This window comes from Takifugu flavidus, chromosome 9 (assembly GCF_003711565.1).
Source record: "Takifugu flavidus isolate HTHZ2018 chromosome 9, ASM371156v2, whole genome shotgun sequence".
Taxonomy (NCBI): Eukaryota; Metazoa; Chordata; class Actinopteri; order Tetraodontiformes; family Tetraodontidae; genus Takifugu; species Takifugu flavidus.
This window is the reverse complement of record NC_079528.1, coordinates 2,183,491-2,203,240: the sequence shown is the minus strand read 5'-3', so window position 1 is coordinate 2,203,240 and position 19,750 is coordinate 2,183,491. Positions and strand designations below refer to the sequence as shown.

Below are 19,750 nucleotides of genomic sequence, written 5' to 3'. Positions count from 1 at the left end.
TAGAATTTAAATCATGCGAAAAACGCGAAAGATAAGAAGATGAGTAAAACGCGCTGGTTTAGCACCTGTCGGCTGAAAATGTGGAACTTAGTATATCCTTAGATCCTGCAGTATTCGTGGGTTGAAAAAATACAGAAATACAGAATATAGAAAGAATAGAAAAATACTGATGCATTAAAAATCTTTATGTCCATTTAATCTCAATGGTTTTCTTTTTGTAATAATTAAAATTTATGGCCACTAGATGTCTAGATGAAACGCTCAAATTTCCACACAACAATCCTCAAGTTGCACCGATACCTGTCTTGCGCTTTCACTAAAATCATCATCAATATTTAAATGATAGGTTTTTTATCCTTGTTTCTGGGTCGGGGGGGATGGGGGGGGGGGGGGGGGGGGGGGGTACCATTGAGGACGGACGTTTTTGTGGCGCCTGTATCCCTCCGCTAGATGGCGTCGTTTCACTTCCCCCCACTTCAGCGTGGTTCCCCAGACCCGGCACATGTTGCCCTCCCTCTCCCACCTCTCCCCACTCTGCTCTCGGCTGTTCAAACCTCCGAGAGGGAAAAGAAAGAGAGCCAGTGTCGCAGCGTTCTCTCTGACGGAGTCCCGGAAAACATCCCGCGGATAAACTCACATGAAATATTGGAAAAAAGAAAAAAACAAACAAACTACGTGCACCTGCAGATCAGAACCGAACCAGTCCAAGAGATGTTCTGCATGCGGAGTACGGTGAGCTAGTTGTTGTTTCTCTCTTCTTTAGACCACCTGTGCACGTACGCGCTCCGTGTCCGATCTGCTGTGATCGATGCTGGAAGAAGAAAAAAGCCCTCTGCAGACCACACCTGAAGAAAATAAAAGGGGTCTTTTTAACTGAGTCGCCCAGTTTATGTCACCATAAAGTCAAGGCTTCGTCCTTTCAGGGACTTTTCCTGGTGTGAGTGTGCATTTTCTGTCATTTATTCCCTGTTACTGTGCAGCGCGGTGGTCCGCACGACTGTAGATCACCAAAGAGTGTTTGACCGGTTTGGGTGTAAATGTTTGGATTGGATCTCAACCTCCGGACTTTCTATTGATGCACAAGAGTGTGTAGACAAAAGCTGCTTCCTTGAGTTTATGTGTGTATGTGGGTGGTTGGGTGGAAAATTCTGGGGACTGCCAGGCTGTTGTCGTGGAGACCAGAGGCCACGGCTGACCCCTGACCCGGGGACTCATGGAGCGTCACAGGGAGAGGCTTTTGAGGGCCGTGGTTATGGGTGCCCGCTGACGCACGTGAAGGAGCGCACCACAATGGATGGACAATAGATGTGCGAGGTGCTGTCGGAGATGGCGTTCCTCTAATTAAGTCCCGCGTTTCAGGAGGATCTGGCGAGGTCAGAACGAGGGGCGGCAAAGTGCCGGTTGGATGGATGAGCGCTAACAGTGGCAGAGACGGCTCAAGTGTTGTTTAGGGTTAAAGACGCTGCAGAAAAGTGTGTTTTCTCCCACATCCTGACACTTCATGACAGAGTGGGGCTGAGCTGTGAGGCCCCGAAGAGCCAAACCAACCAGACAGTTCAGTCGGTTTCCGTGGTCTAGATGGGTCAGCGAGAGCTGCTCCGGACAGGTGGATCCATTTTCTGCTGCTGCTGTTGTTGTTGTTTTCTGTTTTGCGTTGTTTTCCTGCCGGTCGAAAATGTTGTCAAATGCAGTTCAGTGATAGCTGATGACAATGACCATGTTTTTATTGCTGCTTAACTCTGAAGACGTTTTCTGTTTGCTGTTGGCAGAAACATCTAAACAGCTGAGATGACATCTTCAGCTGGTTGACACTCCCTAGTGTGTGCGTGTGTGTGTGTGTGTGTGTGTGTGTGTGTGTGTGTGTGTGTTCCCCAAGGGCACCAGCAGCTGATGAAACACACAGATTGTGCTGAATGGTCAGAAGTTTCCTGACCATTTGCCAAACATGAAGGCAGATGTCACCAACTCACTGCAGCTTTAAATCCTCTTTTATCGCTCGGCAAGTTCAGACCCCGACGGAGGGTCCAGCACAAAGGGCAGAGTCGTCACGGCTCGGCTAGTTCCCCCCAGACCAGTCGCTTAATCGAAGACTAATCAACCTTTCTAGAAACTCTTTGTCACCCCTTCTTCCTATTCTGAGGTCTCTCTGTCGTCCCCGGGCTCTCTTCCGTCTCATAGACGTCTCATCTGCTGTCCCTCATCTTTGACCTTTTGAACCCCAGCCTATCTTAAAGGTATCACACTAAATTCCTCCTCTATTTTTAACCAGTTCTCTCCCCCGTGCACACAAACAGGCAGCGCCGTTGTGGTTTATCAGCGGTTCAGATTAGACCTCAGTTATGAGCTGTTCCGAGTCGTAGCTTCCATCCTTCAACTGAGTTATTTTGCCAAAGAATTTCCCCGGGTTAATCATTAGCGCAGCGTGACAGCAGATCTTTACCGATGAAGATTGATCTTCAAACTTTTTCCTGGTTCTATGCCCACTTGCTTTATTCTGAGCCTGAAACCGACTGTTGGTTAACCTCTGCGTGTTCTAAGGGTCAAACTCTTCCGCTCCTCACAACACCTTCTGAAGGTATCGACCGGGCTCTCCTCGTGCTCCCAAATCCTCCGTCCTCCTCCAGGAGCGGCCTCGTCATCTGTCAGAGTCAGAGGAACACCGAGCGGGGGAAAAAAAGAACATCGCAGCCCGCCGATGCAAAAGTGCGAACATGCATGGGTGGATTTGGCAGGACGCGCTCGTTCCTGTCAGTCAAGCAGAGTGGTCACACGTCTGTTATTCAATCATAAATTCCGCTGCTTCCGCCGCCTCCTGCGCTCTTCCTGGCCGCGTGGGTTTGCCACCCGACCGCTCAACAATAGCCGCATCCTCCCGGGACAAGTGGGGCTGGTTGACCTTCTGTGGGGGGGGGTCTGGGAACCTAAGCTGCTGGACAGGCCCCATGCGGTCACCATTGTCTCTAAATATCACCAAGTCCCTGTGCGTGCGTGTGTGCGTGTGTGAGAGTGTGTGTGTTGTGTGTGTGTGTGTGTGTGTGTAGAACATTTCCTCATAGGTCTGATGTGTTTACTCTGCATGACTCAGCCATCGTTTCCTCGTGTTGCTAGCGCTCCCACCTCCCGTCTGACGAGTGCAGATATTCTGTCTATTGAGCTGAATTATTTGCGGAACACTTGACCTTTGCCTCCGGCCTCTCTTGAATCGGGGGGGGGCTGTAGCGACGTAGGACACACGAGTCGAAACCCTGTTGGGTAAGTGGCCGTTGTTGTTGGCGCTGATCTGATTGTGGAGCAGCGGCGCCGCTGCAGCTACGGTTCAGCACGTGCTATTCTGCTTTTATATAAAATCAATGTGGCAGATCTAAAGGTTGCGGTGAGCCAACGTGACTAACACGTGTCTCACGTTGTCCCCGCCAGCAGGAAAGGTGGATTTTAAGAACTAATTTGACATTTTAGACCAGCCTAATGGGTCCTGCACCGTAGACGACCTTCACGTCGGTATCAGGAGGAAGTGAATGCCAGTAAATGTCCTAAAAAAAAGTCAAACATCAAACCACAGCCTCACATGACGTCCCTGCGTGAATCTGTCCACTCTCAGGTAAAATCCAGCTGCTCTCTGTGTCCACGTCTCTGTGTCCACGTCTCTGTGTCCACGTCAAGCTCCTCTCAGTTATTTTAATCCATCTTTTTTCACTGACGGCGGTTTTTGTTCCACCTGGATTAACCGTCAGTATTCCTCAGTTTTGTTTGTTTAATGTCTGATCCCTGCTTCTGAGCTCATATACACGACTGTGAAGTATCTTTTTAAAGAACAACCTCCAGATAGACATGCCAAGTCCAGCCAGGTGACCTACAGTCCATCATTTCCCTGAAGTGCTCTTTCCTCGACTGTCTCTCTCCTAAAGACATTACGCAGAGGAAATTGGTCTTCCCCGCACGGCCGTCTAGTCTCTTTGTTCAGACAGGTTGAATTAACTCTCAACTGTTGCCTCTTCTTCAATATTTTAGCTCCATGTTTGATCCTCTACAGAACCCCCCTGGGTTCCCAGAGTTCTCTTGTTGGAGTTGAGACGTCTCTGGGAGGCTTTGCAGTCATGATGGTGCAGCAACACCTGCTGGAGCAGCGGACCAGGCTGTCAGCCTTCAATGGGGTATTTGCCCCCCCAGCCCCCCTTCTGTATTTTAGCTGTGAGTCTTCCAGACCAGTTTGCTGGCCAGAGAGCACCGTGAAGCATTACATTCCGCTGTGGAATGCCTTTGATAGCGTGCCAGGCTCTACCTTGTGCATCCCTGGTTGGCGCTTTATTAGCTGAGATTCCTGTTGTGCTTCCTAAACCCCGACGTAAGAGGCCTGGATGCCTCCTGTCCACGCCTCGTCTGCGGCGTCCTACGTCCCGTGTTGAGGAAGGAAGACAAGAAGTGGCTCTGCTCTGGTTAAGGACAGGAGAACAATGTCCTCTCTTTTCTTCCTCACCAGATGTCTCCAGTTATGTCATTCAATACAGGGTCCAGTAACCCCACCTCAGGAAGGGAGGGTCACACTCAGGCTATTGTCCAGTCGGTCCACGCAAAAGAGACCACCCCCGCGTGTTCTTAAAATGTTCTCCAGCTTCGTCCCGGCCCAACTCCCATCCCTGGTCTTTGTCTCGTCAACTGTCAGTTGACTGTTAGCGCGTGGTCCGGATTGACCGCCACAAAGCCGACTCACAGCTTTTGTTCCTAGAACCGGGAGAACGGGTCCAACCACACTCGGCCTCGCGGCGCACAAAGAGGCGAGCAGGTGAGGTAGGGGAGAAAAGCCGAGCGGGGAAAGTACCGGAGTCTCAACATCTGCGGTGTGTGTTGACTCCGCCCCCATGCGTGGATGACGATGAGTTTGGTCTCCTGTTTTGATCATTTCGAAGACATCCTGCTGCGTCCTGCAGGTCAGCGGGCAGCTTCCAACCAACTGACATCGCCAACAGGAAGTCCAGTGCACAGATCAGAACGAGCGTGTGATGATGAGGAGAAGCTCCGGGTGACGGCACTCGCAGGTAAATGAGCCGATTTGGGTCGTCATCCCCTCTCCTCACCTTCAGGTCGGCACTGGGAACCAGATAACCTGAACCTTTCCCCTGGGGTGAGGGACGTCCCACCAGGCAGCTCGCAGGGCAGAACAAATATGATAATTCACCCCTGAGCGTCCAGTAATGGAACCACAGGGTGCTTAAAGAACAATATGTTGAATTTTCAGGATCTTGGGTTCCTCAATAACGGTCCTTTCGTTAGGAGAGTGTTTTTGTTATCCTGATAATCACTGGTTGGAACATAATTGCGTCTGTGGAATTTGCCCCGGGGGCGATCCGTGGCTATGCTGGCTAATAAGTTTTTACTGGACTGCCTTTGTTCTGGTCTTCCTCCCCGCTGAGGCTCAGCAGACGCACAAGGTGAAACTCTGCTGGTTCTTTGCGACAGCCTGTAGTTCCCACCGTGCTCAGCGCCCACAAACGGGAAACAGTGACTTTATTTACAGGGAAACAACAGAAGCAACAAGTGCTGACTGTGCCCGTCGGGATCAGCGTGTGTCAGCATCGGTGTCTACGCCCTCCACAGCCCAAAGCCCTCAACCACATAACATGGACACCCATTTTTTTCCCTGGTAAATTAGACATATATCTGACTGGAAGGTGGATGCTGCAGAAGCGGGAGGAGGAGCTACCTCTCTGGGAACCTCTTCCTCGCTGTAATCACAGAAAGGCGACTCTCCTGGGACAAAGAGGCCACAGAGACAGGGGAGAAAGTGAGTCCCTGCTCTGATGACTTTAATAAGCCTCCAGCTCCTGTTTCCTTGTCTTTATGGGCTCAATTTGACACGATACCGGCCTCCTGCGCTCGGGTTATGTGCTGGAATTATCAGTCATTTGACGTCTGATGTTACCAAGGCAGCTCTCATGGGAACCTCGCTCCAGACGGGATCATCGACACCGCGGATTATCATGATTATTACCATCTACAGGTGATCCACGCCAGGCGAATCGGTGCCGTGCCAGTTTTGTGGAGGCACATTAATAATTGCCCAGTGAGAAATGTGAGGAATGTGAGTTTCATCTCTCTCTCTCCCCCTTTACTGATAGCAGCCGTTGGCAAACACTGAGCAGGCTCCTCCCGTGGACAGAAACCAAACAGGGAGCTGGAGCTGGATCCAAACGTCAAGGAAATAAATAGCCGGCCGTTCCTTTTGTGTTTGCTTTCTCGCAAATTCCTCAGAAACGAGGCGAGGAAGATGTTTTTGGCGCTGTGGCGTACAGCCGATGACGTGGGGAGAATCCATGTTCTCCTTAAAATGGAAAATGCTTAAAATCAGGTGCACATGAGATTTATTCCAGCAAAAGTTGAAACAGCGTGTTTTGCATAACGCCAGTGTCAATATCTCCATGAAGATATGAATATAAAGCGCCTTACTGGCTGGCTCAAGCAAGTGTTGCTGGTACCAGTACACAGTGAGATGCTGTTGGGGAAGCGGCTGCGTTCCCTTTCACAGCACTGTGTGGAAGTGGAATCTCCATGGCGATACCGACCCTTGTATGTAAGACGAGCGAAGGGCAAACATCAGCGTGGCCCGCCATCTTCTGACCGGCTCTCTTCAGCGCTCACGCGCACACACGTGGCAGCATGTGGGGACGATCGGTCAGATTCCGATCATTGACTTTAACGCGTCGATGCAGATGAACCCAGTGGCGGTACTGGTAATTAAAATCTGGCGTAGTGGATGAGGAAAACCAGTCAGTAAGTGGACCAGGGTGAGTCCAGGGCTGCCGGCGTGTACGCTCTGACCCGCCTCAGCACTCAATGGTGCGCCGCCGTGACCACATATGACCTCGTGACCTCTGTAATGTGTTCGCCATCAATGAAGCCAGTGTTCTGGACCTTCGGCTCTGACACCAGCGCGTCTAAGTGCCAGCGATTTAGGTCACGGAGACGCCGTTCTTGTCTTGAAGTGAGCCTTTCATACAAAGTTCTGTCTGGGAATCACTCTGGGCAGTCGGCCATGAATGTTTCCGTGTGTCGCACAAGGTTTTGTCGGACTTCCCGCAGATTTATGGCGGTGCATAATGACACACGCTGCCTTCATAGACGGATGAAGAAATGTTTCATGAACCCACTTCATGCTGAATGGCCTCAAGGACTGTGAACAGGAACAGGGTCTGTCTTCATGCTCCGCTGCCCCCCCCCCCCCCCCCCCCCATCCATAATGAATGCCCTGCCAACAATAAATAGGCTGCAGCTAAGCACCCCTCTGTCTCGCAGTCATGCTCACGACATGCGAGACTTTGGTCAGCGCTCTCTTGTTTTACATGTTGGAGAGTTTCGTCCTTGCTGGAGCTGCGGCTGAAAATGATGATTCTGCATTTGCCGTGGTAGATTTGGGGATTCTGTCTGCATATTTGTCACACTTTTTGTCAGGAAACGACACTGGATGCCCAGGTTGGGATGTTAGTATACAAATTTAAATTAGGCAGCAGTATTTTGGGGGGATCCAGCGTTACAGATGTGCGCGCGGTGTTAATTAAAGCCCTTGATATCACAGTAATGCACTAATTCACAATATTAGCTTGTAGTGTAGGCGGGACATTCATCCTGAGTTCTATTGCAACTTTTACTGCATAACATTTGTTTTATTTTTTACTTTTCACATGCAGATGAAGCCTCCAAAACATCCAGTCACGACTTTGTTTCTCCCATAAGGAGAACCATCAAGAGTAGGAGTCGACTATAACAATTTAGTTCCATCTGAAATGGATTTTTAAAGGCCAGTGGCTGGATTGCTGATCACTCTGTGGTGCTGTGCACAGCGAACAGCTGTGAAAACTAGCCAGGGCAGCTTTGATAGCGCTTATATAATCTCACAGTGTGAGCGCTGCGTGGGAGTTTGAGATGTAACCTGCAAAGTTACCCCACAAATATAAACAAACTTTCATCATGAGAGGAGAGATCTCGCAGTGGAGAGATCGCAGAGGGCCGAGTGGGGAGGATGCGGCGCTTGCTTTTCTTTTTTTGGGGGGGTTGTGTCGAGTGTCCTGCGTGTGCGAAAGGGAATATTTAGTGCAACGAAAAGCGGACGAGCCCCAGCCTGCGTGACTGCGAACCGCCTGTGGAATTTGGCTTCCAGGTCGTCCTCCCCGGCTGCGTGTGCGCCTCCGTCCATGTTCCCCATCAAACCTTCCATCAAAAGCTTTGTTTCCCCACAGAGGAGGCTGCATGCACTGTTGTGGCTCAAAATCTTCACTTTCCTAATGAGACATCTATTTAATCATTTATTTATGTGATCTGATGTTGACCATGATGACACAGATACAGGTTTCTGCCTGCTTTTTTTTCCCCAGATGGAGGCATCACAGTTTTCCAGGCTTCCTAAAAACTTGCCAGAGCTTTGAAAGACATGTTAAACAAGAGCACTGCAGCTTTCAATTAGGCGGTAACCGTCCGGGGCAGTAGGAAGCGCCACTTTGATCTATCTGCGTGTGAGATTTAAGAGGGAGTGTTGCGTTTCAGGGGCCCCTTTGCTCCGTCAGAGCCTGGCCCATAAATCTTTGCGTGTCTCCTGGTTTTCTTGTGCCCGTAAAACAGGAGGCAATTATGGAGAACAGCGAGATGCAAGGTTAATTCAGTCCCCGCAGATTTGTTGCTGCGGCCTAAAAGCATTTTGTTTTTTACCCGACTGCCCTGGACGATTTGCCTCACCCTTCCTCACCTCCTCCCAGCTTCCCATCAGGCATCGATCGGCCTCATGTGCTTCTGACAGACGCGAGATACAAATGGAGTAAAATACCAGGCCTAAAAATACTGTGTCAGACCTTGGCAAGTGTCCATTACACTTGACCCACCCGTGATTTATTATTATTGTGGAACATTCTGTGACCGACTCGTGTCCATCGTGTCCTTGTCTGACTGAGGAAAATCCTCTTGGACGACTCCAGGAAAGTACAAAACATACATTAGAACTACCCAATTCATCTAATGTGCTGCGTTATTGCTGAGTATTTGGTCTTTGATGTCATCCTAACAGCTTAATCAGGGAACTGGCGCCTCATATATGAACATGAGGAGGTTTGACCTGCTTGATCCCAGCCTGGCGGAGGGCCCTGAGTGGAAGTGGGCTGCAGTTGCCTTCTCACGCTCTATTTTAGCCGTCTGCACAATTGCTGCAACTGCGGAGCAGCGATGTGAAGTGCTCGATGAATGCGGATTGTTTTAGAAACCGGAGGAGTTTGTGGGTTTCTTCTGTTTAGCTTCCCATTCAGCCGCACTTATGTTTGATTATAATCATCTTTTAATAATCTATATCCTTCATTATGGTTCTGTCTCTGTCTTTATATTTAGTCTTTTAGGTTGTTATAGAATATCAAACATATGTCTTAAAACCCTCCCTGTGACCCTGAAAGGGATAAAGCGGTCCAGAAAACAATAACAATGCGTTTTTAAAAGGTTGTGACCATCCACATTTTATTGAAATGAAGTTTCTGTACTTTCTGTGTGTAAAAAGACACCGACGCTGTGCATCATCACATTTCTGGTTGAGGAACCCCCCATGAAAGCATGATCATGTAAAAATAGAAGAAACAAAGGGTGTTTATTATTGACATTAAATTGGGATTTCATGTGAATTATGTGCACTTTAAACTGCACTTGTCACATAAGTTCTCTTCGCACAAAAGGGGAATTTGCTCAGCGTCTATAGTCAAAGACTGCGGGTGTCTCAGCTTGTTTTATGGCCTCGGGAAGGTTTTATGGCTGCTGGAGGCTGTCTGTGGAGCTAGAGAGGGGTCAGTAGGGTGAAATCAATAGTAATCTTAATGATGTTGTCTGAGGAGAGGAGGAGAGGGGAGGGGAGGGGAGGGGAGGTTTATCCGCAGCAGAGAGTGACTGAAACTCAGATAAAACAGGTGTCAGAGCGGCCGGGTGAGCTTGGTGACAGTTCAAAATATTATCACAGTTGTTGTGTTCTTATCCCACAATGAGGACACGTCTTGTGCTTGTCTGACGTGCTCCTGTGTGTTTGTGTGTCCCTGAGAGGGAACATCATGAGCGCTGAGGGGTTCTGTGGAGGTTAAGATTTGCCTTTTGCACCGCTGAGGCTAATGATAAGACGTCTGTCAGCTCATTCTCTCGCTCCAAAGGTCCTACGAGGTCGTAAAGGTGGAGGTTCTGGATGGTGGAGTTGGTGGTGATTCACCTGACCAGAGACAAGAGTGCTGCCACCCAAAAGAATAGACATTTTCAATCCACCTGAGCAGATTTTAGCTCTCGCCTCATTTCTAATGGTCTCTAAACTTCTCACAGACCAGCTCACCTGCTCTCAGACCGCAGTAACCAATGGCAACCTCCGTCCAGACCCTCCCTCTGAGCCGTGGAAACAACAAAAAATTCCGGAACCCGTTCTCTGGAGCTCCGCCTCTTTCCTCACGCTGCGGCATGGGAAGTGTGGGCAGCCTGGTGGAGAGGCCAGACGTCTCCCCGACTAAAACCAACCGCGCGGTGCCGCAGGTGAGACCCAAGCAAGCCAACGGCCTCCTGAAGAAAGGCTTCACCCAACGCGAGTTACTCAACTACCTCAACATCACCAAGTCGGTGCCGCGGTGGGAAATCAAGGTTCCCTCTGTCAACCCTGGTTGTACTCAGTTGATCTGCTTTGTGTCCCAACAGAAAAGAGCCAAAATTGAACCCAAACAGTGACAGCAACAACGAAGGCGCCTCTGGCGTCAGCGCGGCCGGCACGCGGAAGGAGGACAACCTGTACGCAAAGATCTACAACAAAGACGGAGCCGAAGTCGATCTAACCAAGAACTCGCTGCCGAGCAGTGGCAAATCTGAAAAGGTGACGTTAGCAGCGTTGACACGCTTAGATTTGTCTGTCTTCTCTGTCCTTTCAAAAGCTGTCCCGCTAAACCGCCCCTTCTTCCTGTTCTGGTTTTTCAGGCTGGTTTTAGGTCTTCAGCCTTCAAGCCCGTTGCCCCCAAAAATTTCAGCTCCATGCAGAACCTCTACCCTTCTCCCACATCTGACGACGCCGATCACGGCCTGTCTAACGGGCTGCATCGAGCCTACGCGCACGCTGCCAAAGCTGTCTCCAGCTCGTCCTCCTCTCCCTCGCCCTCCCGTCAAGGAGGACCGTCCAGCGGCAACAAGGTAGCCTGACACTTTGTTGCTCTGTCTGTGACGCAGTCATTAAAATGTGCACGTCCTGTGGTGCAGGCAGTCGCTTCAGCTCGAGGTCTCAGCCAGGAGGAAGATAATCTGTCAGATTCTGGACATAATTCCATGAGCAGCCTGCCACCGTACCGGCCGCCTGTCCATCCACACGTGGCCCACATCAGGTTAGACGCGAAGGCGATCTATAGGTAGATTAATTCTAAAAGAAAACCTAAATGCTGATTATTATTTTTGGTTCTTGCACATCAGTGCTTCCATGGGCCACATCAACACCATCGGCTCCTCCATGAGTCCCAAGGCTGTAGGGTCAGGGGGCACGGCGTTGGGGGAGATTTCGTGCCGGAGCATGGCGGCCCTGAGCCGACTGGCGCCCTACGGAGGGGAGGCTCCGCCTCCTTATGAATGGACGCCGTCTATATCTGTCGAGGATGTGGTGAGAAACGGAGGGATGGATTGAAGAACGACAAGTTCCTCGTGGGCTTACGCACGATCTCGTTCCAGGTCCGCGATCTGGAAGAGCGCCTGGTGGAGAAAGAACACGAGCTCTCACAGATGAAACGGAACTTGGATGAGAGCGAGGGCGCTATCGCTCAGGTGACTCACTGCGTTTGCTCTTTGCCAACCTTTTCTCCGTCCACCCTCGTTCCTTTTCGCACGCCGACACGGGTCCGATGTGCGCATTGCAGGTGTTCGAAGGGAAACAGCGTCTGTGGGAGAAAGAGGTGGAGGAGCTGAAGCGCCTGTACGCCGCCAAGTTGCGGCAGGTTTCCCAGCATGCCCAGCGGTCACAGCGCGGCCTGCAGTTGCAGCTGTTCAAGGCGCAGCAGGAGAAGAACCGACTGCAGGAGGAGCTCAACAGGCTGAGACGGGAGCGGGGCGAGGAGAGCGGAGCCTCGTCCAACCAAGTCAGTCCGACTCTGGAGGAGACGCAGTGGAAGGTAAAAGAAAAAAAAGGGAGAATCTCAACGAGAACAACGGTAAAACATCTCCACCTTTGCAGGTTTGCCAAAAGTCGGGGGAAATCTCGCTGCTGAAGCAGCAGCTGAGGGACTCGCAGGCAGAGGTGACCCAGAAGCTGAGTGAGCTCTTCCAACTGAAGACGCAGCTCAGGGAGACGCGCGCGGAGCTGCGCGACAGGGATGCCCAGATAGACACACTGAAGCTGGTCCTGCAGGGGGCGAGAGCCCACGGGTCCTCCTCTCAGCCTGCCCAGGAGGAGGCGAAAGCTGCAGAGGAGAGTCCATCAGCTGGAGCAGCAGGTCAGTTCTCGCATCATTTCATATCAGCGCACATCAGCGCTTCATTGTTAGCTAACACAAACACTAACTAGAGGGATAGAAAAGGAAGCCTCCCACTTATGCTTCCTATCACATAACAGGAAGTTGCCTGAGTAATTTCTGACATTACGAGCTCTGACCCAAACCCAGCCTATGACTAATCAGGTCAGGAGCAGCGTTGTCTGCACCTTCAAAAGCACCCGGCGCCTTTCATTACGCTCTACCCTGCGGCTGAAGCCATGCGAATGTTTCCTCTGCAGGAGGGTGCGGGGGCTCCACGGAGGAGCGCCTGCGTGCGGAGCTCCTGCTGGAGCGGCGCCAGAGCGAGGCCCAGGCCATGGCCTTCGACGAGGAGAGGCAGACGTGGCAGACGGAGAAGGAGAAGGTCATCCGCTACCAGAAGGAGCTGCAGGCCAGCTACTTGGAGATGTACCACCGCAGTGAAGCGCTGGAGAGGGAACTGCACCAGCTGAGGGCGGGCAGAGAGCGAGGAGGAGGAGCAGGAGCAGGAGGGAGCAGGAACGGGACGCTGGAGGAGGAGGCGCCAGAGCTGAGGAGCGAGGGATGGAGCGAAGAACAAGGGGACAGACCTTCGCCAGGTCTGCCGTGGATAGAGAGAATCGAGTCCTCTGAAATTTGAATGTGACCTATTTGCCACGCAAAAAAATTTCCATCGGGTGTTGCGTGGTTGGTTTCCACGGCAACGGCACCTCCTGCCCAGAAAGTCCGAACCTGTAAATAATTTCTGAAGTAAAGGGAACTGAATGTTATTTTTAACACGTAACTTTTAATACAGTCAAAATCTGAATCCCAGATCTGTATCCAAGTGAAATCCTTAAATATTCTGAAGTGATTTTCATCACACACGGAGGTTTCCAAAGATCTCTGTCCACACACACACACACACACACACGTTTCACTTTTTTGAAGACTAAAACTGACGACGATCCTCCTCCTCCTCACCCCCCTCACGCTGATTGACACTCTGATGGTTCTCCTTCCCGGAGGCTGTGCATGTTAGTCTTGGTCTGTAATCAGAAGCCTTCAAAGGGCATTTTTATGTGTCAGATAACATCTGAGCAGCTGCTGGCTCTGCGGAAGGTTGGATGGAAGAACGCTGCATCATGGGAAAAACCTGGAGGAACAAAGCTGTTAGCCATCAAGGGACCTGTAGGACCACTGGACCTGTCAGACCTGCACTACAGGTGTACATACTGTGTTTTGTATGAATTCTGTGTAGTATATTGTATTTTGCAGCACCCTCCTCTTACATGGGCGTGTCCCCACAACTATGGATTGCTGTGAAAGTGATTACTAGATTACTGTGCTCTGCTTATTGGTGTGATTGTTGCCCCTGCACAGCCGCCAGTGCATGCCTTGGTTCAGCTCTGTAGGATGACACCAGCTCCACGTGAACCACTGTGACTGGTCTATTAACTGGAATTAAACTGTACAGCCATGAGCTTTCCTTCAGATTTGGAATAAAGCTTTTAAATGTCACGAAAGCGCTGGTGCTGCTGGTGTCAATCAGGACGTTTCCTTCAAATGAAGCGGGCAGAAGTCCTGTTTTTCTTGGGAAACAAACACCACGATGCAGCCGCGGCTGACTCACCGGGTCCTTACCTCGGCATTTAAATTATTACATAAACTGAGGCTTAATATAACAGGGAAGTTCAGGGGTGTAGTGACGTGGGATGAAAGTGTTGTTACTGTAGGAGGGCCGCAGAGCATCATCACCGCCTCATGAATTAACATCAGATCAGATTATACACTCAGCAAAGCCGCACTTATGTGAAGATGTTGGATTTTACAGCTCAAAACCGATTTAAAAAAAAAACCCTGGGTGTGAGCGTGTTACAATAGCGCCTCTGTGTGGTGAATGTTGGAACAGCAGGCTCCAATTGGAGTAGAAATTCTTTTTTTTTTATTTTAATTTCAGATGCAAGTATATGAAACATGTCAGAGTTTAGGTATTTACAATAAGCGCTGCACACATAGAAGCAGGAAATGCAGACATTCAACAACAGAACAAATAAATGATACCACAGACGTATGGGATGCCATCAGTAGGAAACAGCTGTGAGTGATTGTCAACCAAGAAGAAAAAAATAATGAGGAAGTTCGGTTGTAAAGTCCTCTCAAAACATTGTGTTAATGTAATTAAAAAAGATCAGGAGTCAAATATGTAGACTTTACTAGAACTGTAACGGCTGCTGGGGTGGCCTGAGACATCACTGTTTCCATGGAAACACCAGAAATACACTGATCTCCTGAGTATGTTTATATATATGCACTTTATCAAAGTGTGTACATCAGTACTTAAATATCATCTATATAAACGCCAGCAGGACACCAGCTTCAGTAGTGGAGGAGACTCGTGGGGTGGCCACTAGAAATGTGCATCTTTAAATATGAACTGCAACGTTGTGTGTGTACAATGAGCCCTGAGCAAATGTCTGGTTCATGGTGCGACTCAGCGGAGGCATTTTGGACACGGCGCGTACTGAACAACAGCCACAATGACCAGACAACCCCCGCCCCATCTCATGACGATATAGCGCGTTCACAAACCACGTGCGACGCTTCCGTGCACGACGTTCTGGCACAACGCACATCCCGTCCGTCGTAGTGTGGATTATAGTCCAGTTTTTACTAGTATACATGGGCCTTGGAGATGAAAGATGGAAACAGAGCACATTTCACAGTAGTTTATATATTTCTGCCATTGTTAAATGCACACATAATACAGACAAATGGGATCTAGAAGATGAGAAACTCTTGCTGGTGCAGTCACAGAAAGAAGAAACCCCCGCTGTCCTCTCATCGATGACTTCCCATCACCAAATAGTTCAGCCAGCAGTGACGTTCAAGCAATGTGAGGCCTTTATGACTTGAGGAGGAACATCAGGGTCCAGATCAGAGCAGGCTCGGATTCTGTTGTTTCTTCTTCATGTAAAATAAGTTATTTTCAGAAAGTCAGCCGCACCACTTACCCACAAATCATCATCCAAGTCCTTCTGTCCCAAACAGAAAAAAAAAGGCAAAAAGAAGCAGTCATCCAACTTGAACAGCCAGGAGAAAAAACTATCAAGTATAATTTAAAGAGATTATTCTGCAGGCATTCGTAAATGGTTTCCCCCAAAGTGTTTCTCCACTGACACCCCCCCACTCAACTACAGTTGGACCGTTCCCACTGGACTGCGTATATGGGATGGTCGGAGGTGGGACAGACAACGGCCAAGGCGGTCCAGAGGAGCACCGGGGGCAAAACCTGCTAACAATAACAGGACGAGAGGCCGAGGGGCGAGGAAAAAAGAGGGGGGGGGGGGTGCTCGGTCCTGGAAACGCAACCAGCTCCAGCAACAAAATCCTGACTCCTGACGAGAGCGTGGAGGATCAGAAGTAGATCTGCTTGGCGTGTGACGGGTTCTGCTCCATGGGGCAGTACGGACATTTCAACCTGCAGGAGAGGAAACGATTGGCGTGACACAGCATCAGCGGCTGGGATGTTACACTGGGATACATGAAGCTCGGACATTTCACCAGAGAGTGGAACTCATAAATAAATCATCAAGAATTCTGCCCACAAATTCGGCTACTTCCTGAACTTTCCTGCCGTCATGTTCAACCCTGCACCGATGCTTGGATGCAGTGTAACCACTCAAAAACTCCCTTTTTGTGGATAAAAACGTTGACGTGTTGCAGCACGGATGACTTCTACTGGCTCTTAAAGCACTTTATTACAGTCAGACTGCTGCCAACTGTAGCGTTTAGGCTAGTAGTGGTGTTGCTACAGCAACAGGTGCAAACTAACTGGTATTAAGACATTATGGAGCATTTTTAAATGGAAGGCAGCAGTTGGCAGAGCCCCCACTGGTCTGAGAGACGGAGCGGCAGCAGCGTCGAGCAGTGGCCACATTTTGGACTAAACCTTTCGCTCTCGGCCAAACTTACTTCCCAGCATTGGTGAGTTTGTTGAGGGCGTCTCTGGAGATGACGTGGCCACAGATGAGCTTCATGGGGGGGTTGCTCTCCGACGTCTGCTGCCTGAGGATGGGGCAGGCGAACACGGAGTGATACCAGCACTTCTTCCCCAGGTCGATTTCAATCTGGAAGCACAAGAGCGGGACGTAATCGCCTGCTGGCTTAAACCAACCGGTACGGAGAAGCCGAGTAAAGAAGAAGCGTCTCACGGGCAGCTCGTCTTTATGTGTCCACACGCCGCTGCACTGCCGCTGCTCTATCACCTGCTTGATGTTCATCAGAACAGGCAACGCCATACACCCTGAGGCAAAGCTGCAGAGACACACGTGTGACGGCACCAACGCCAGGACAGTGAGAGGACGTGGGGGGGTGGCTGCTCACCTGACGCTGAGCGGAGACTCGACGGAAAGGCCCAGTAAGGCACAGGCGTCCCTGGTGAAGATGTTACAGATCTCGGCCCACTGGTTGGTCTCCAGCAGGCTGCGGTACGGAGAGTTCTCGATGCCGTGGCGCAGATACACCAGGCTGCCCATGAGGATCTGAATGTCTGCAGGGACACACGCGTTAGGGGGTCGCTCAGGTCCACTGTGCCGCGGGTGCTCGCCTCTGCTGACCTCTCTGGTGCTGAGAAGCAAAAGGCTGGAAGTGCCTGGCGTACTGCAGGGCCTCCATCTGCTTGCCGATTCCGCCGCTGAGCAGGCTGATAAAGTACAAGCGGTGCAGCTTGAATTCGAGACTGCTGTTGAGGTCCAAAAGGCGCTGCCGGTTCGTTACGGCCCACCTAATGAGGCACAGACAGAGTCAAAGAGGTGGATGCGTGAGGCCACTCCCAGTCTGGGGAATCAGCCAGACGGAGACACCGGGCGGCGACGCCAGACAGGATAAATGGTTGAACAATGAGAAAGGCGAGCCTACTCTAGCGCTGGCCCCAGGTCCTGCATCCGCAGAGCTTCGAGGATTCTGTTCAGCTCCAGAAATGGCTGCTTCATACTCATGTCTATAACCACACCAGACTCCTACAGGAGGAAAGGAGCAGACGGTATCAGCGCGCACGCGTCGCCTGCCTCCTGTGGGCGCAGCAGCTCACCTGACAGAGATCCTCCGCCACGCTCAGCATCCCTTGTCGGTACAGGTGCTCCACGACCGTCTCGCTCAGGTGTTTCTGTCTCTCGGGGGTGTCCCACACGTTCTCTGCCACCACAGCACTGATCTCCGCATCGAAGTTCTGCAAAAAGAGCGGCGAGCGTGACGCGGGCGACGCCGCCGTCGAACCAGACTCCGCGGAGCCGAAGCGAGCGCTTACTCTGTCGATGGCTTTGCCCACTTTTGAGACGCTCCCGTGGATGTCCTTGTGCCGCGACGCCAACATCTGCACCGTTTCTTTGATGTTCTTACAGCACTGCGCCATCGTCTGAGACAGGACCGACAGATCTGCATCTTGCACTCCTGCAAAGGGAAACATAAAGAATCCTTTACTCAGCAATCACGCCGTCGCTCCAAATGACTCACGGGGCGCCGTTAGGACGGGAAATTAAAGCGGCGGTAGGAGGGGCATCTTACCAAACGCCACCAGCTGTGCTCTGATCTCACAGACGCTGCGCAGGAGCTCATCTAGCCTCTCCTCTGACTGGTGGCCGTAGATCACAAACCGGTGCAGCACCTTCTCCAGCTCCCGCTCAACACATGCACACTGCTCCATGGCTCGCACTCCAACACGCACCCGTACACACGCACGCAACAGCAACACCTTTGAGAGGGGGGGCGCGAGCAGAACAAGAGGAAACAGACCAGATGAGACCAGGACGAGAGCACATGAGAGTATGAGAAGTTTAGGGAGGTTCTAACATACGCAAGAGCTTTGCTTGGGTGGATTTGTTGAAACTGGGACGCCAGGCGGAATCAGTCCAAATCAGGGAATGTGTAGAGATATTTAATCAACTTCATCTGCTGGAAACAATCCAAAGGAGTCAAAGTTAGCCCAGGGACCAAAGCAGCAGCAAATGAAGGGAACCACAGTCCGATTATTCAAGTCAGGCTTTGAGCAGGAGTCCAGTAAAGGATGGCTGAATAGTTCCAAGAACACACAGCATTAAAGAGATAGTGTGAATCGTGGGTGATTAAATCATTAGTCTGGGACCTCGTTTTATTTATATTGGCCTTCAATAAAGGATGCCAACGTCTGTTGGAACAATTTAAATTACAATAAACAACAAACATTCACGATGCTAAAAAGCTGAGAGCAGTCGACTTTTATCTTTAGCTCCTGAAATTAAGCAGGCCTTGACAATGGGCAGAAATAACTTTATTTGACAAGAGGACAAGTCTTAAAGAGCCGAGTGTGTGTCCGTGTGTGTGTCCCGGTGCTCCAATAGCATGAAACGTTGACAGACTGCGGCCTGCTGTTTACTAACCTCGGTCACTCCGAGCGTCTCAAACTAGTACAATAAGGCAAAGAAATCAAAGAGACGTGTTGTTTAGGGGCAGCAAATCTGTATACTTACACGTTTGCTTGGCCCTGCGGGAATTATATCATTAATTAGTAAAGCTGTGTATAAAATAAAAAGTTAAAACCATTACCTAGCCAATACCGTAACAGTGCTAACGCTAAAAACTAATAGCAACCCTGATTTGTTTTTGTCCATTAAAATACCTCATTATACATTTAATACAGCGGTAGGAAAGAAAAAAATCGAATTTCAATTAATTGATGACCGCATATGGGGATCCGTTAACATAGTTTCTCTTAAAAAACAGAGTGTCATTGAGCTAACATAAACAAACCATAATAGATTGGCGAGCTAACTAAATGGGCCGGAAATGCTAGCAGCTACACAGCTAATGGTTGTTCTCCAGGAGCTAACTGACAAGGCCTGAAAAAAAAAAAAATCAGCAGAATGACAACCCAGTTGTCCTCGTTATTTAAACGGTTCCGGTAATTAACTCGACCTGTTGCCGCGAAACTGAAATTCAAACCATTTGTTTAAAGAATCTTCGCTTACCTCCCTTTGTGATTAGTTAGCAAACATTAGCCTTAGCCACTTTCCTGTTGGGGTTGCAATACAGCAGCAGTCGTAATGCGGATGTTCCTGTGTCGCATTCTGCTTTAACGGGACATTTCAAAATAAAAGCATATAAAATCAATTCATCATTGAGATGAGTCTCTTCCTAAAGTAAACTAAAGTAGACAAACATGCAACGGGTTATTCATTTCCAACGATTATTGGAGGACGCATTATTGTCTTAATCAAACCTGTTCTTTGTGAATTCAAACAATGTGAAAAATTCAAGTTGAGAAGAAT

The 19,750-nt window shown here is 50.0% G+C and overlaps 2 protein-coding genes across 6 annotated transcripts; one reads left to right on the top strand and one right to left on the bottom strand.

The window, feature by feature from the left end:
• Positions 1 to 506: 506 nt before the first annotated feature.
• Positions 507 to 13,972, top strand: n4bp3 (NEDD4 binding protein 3). 4 transcript variants are annotated; one of them, XM_057043006.1, is made up of 10 exons: positions 568 to 732; positions 10,321 to 10,604; positions 10,684 to 10,855; positions 10,957 to 11,166; positions 11,233 to 11,354; positions 11,440 to 11,623; positions 11,692 to 11,784; positions 11,877 to 12,128; positions 12,191 to 12,449; positions 12,728 to 13,972. In XM_057043006.1, exons 2-10 carry the CDS (start codon positions 10,354 to 10,356, stop codon positions 13,105 to 13,107), a joined length of 1,923 nt encoding a protein of 640 aa, XP_056898986.1. In that variant the 5' UTR covers positions 568 to 732; positions 10,321 to 10,353; the 3' UTR covers positions 13,108 to 13,972. The 4 variants fall into 4 exon arrangements, with proteins under 4 accessions (XP_056898989.1, XP_056898986.1, XP_056898987.1 ...); XM_057043007.1 differs by having other exon boundaries at positions 570 to 727; XM_057043008.1 differs by lacking the exon at positions 568 to 732 and adding an exon at positions 4,240 to 5,033.
• A 1,188-nt stretch (positions 13,973 to 15,160) lies between these two features.
• Positions 15,161 to 19,568, bottom strand: rmnd5b (required for meiotic nuclear division 5 homolog B). Of its 2 annotated transcripts, none has more exons than XM_057043010.1 (11): positions 19,451 to 19,568; positions 18,301 to 18,398; positions 18,012 to 18,198; positions 17,755 to 17,897; positions 17,539 to 17,676; positions 17,367 to 17,467; positions 17,066 to 17,232; positions 16,833 to 16,998; positions 16,661 to 16,763; positions 16,422 to 16,576; positions 15,161 to 15,927 (listed from the first exon to the last, which is right to left on the bottom strand). In XM_057043010.1, the coding sequence occupies exons 3-11, from the start codon at positions 18,148 to 18,150 to the stop codon at positions 15,864 to 15,866; spliced, it is 1,176 nt and encodes a 391-aa protein (XP_056898990.1). In that variant the 5' UTR covers positions 18,151 to 18,198; positions 18,301 to 18,398; positions 19,451 to 19,568; the 3' UTR covers positions 15,161 to 15,863. The 2 variants fall into 2 exon arrangements, with proteins under 2 accessions (XP_056898990.1, XP_056898991.1); XM_057043011.1 differs by having other exon boundaries at positions 18,301 to 18,395; positions 19,451 to 19,546.
• Between the last annotated feature and the right edge of the window lie 182 nt (positions 19,569 to 19,750).

Bases quoted from the DNA above. Each gene is read 5' to 3' on its own strand.
- n4bp3 (XM_057043006.1), top strand. From the start codon at position 10,354: ATGGCAACCTCCGTCCAGACCCTCCCTCTGAGCCGTGGAAACAACAAA. The intron at 10,856-10,956 runs GTGACGTTAGCA...CTGGTTTTTCAG, and splicing joins GCAGTGGCAAATCTGAAAAG to GCTGGTTTTAGGTCTTCAGC. The intron at 11,624-11,691 runs GTGAGAAACGGA...ATCTCGTTCCAG, and splicing joins CTATATCTGTCGAGGATGTG to GTCCGCGATCTGGAAGAGCG.
- rmnd5b (XM_057043010.1), bottom strand. From the start codon at position 18,150: ATGGAGCAGTGTGCATGTGTTGAGCGGGAGCTGGAGAAGGTGCTGCAC. The intron at 16,999-17,065 runs GTCAGCAGAGGC...GTGTCCCTGCAG, and splicing joins TGCTTCTCAGCACCAGAGAG to ACATTCAGATCCTCATGGGC. The intron at 15,928-16,421 runs GTAAGTTTGGCC...CCTCTCCTGCAG, and splicing joins AAACTCACCAATGCTGGGAA to GTTGAAATGTCCGTACTGCC.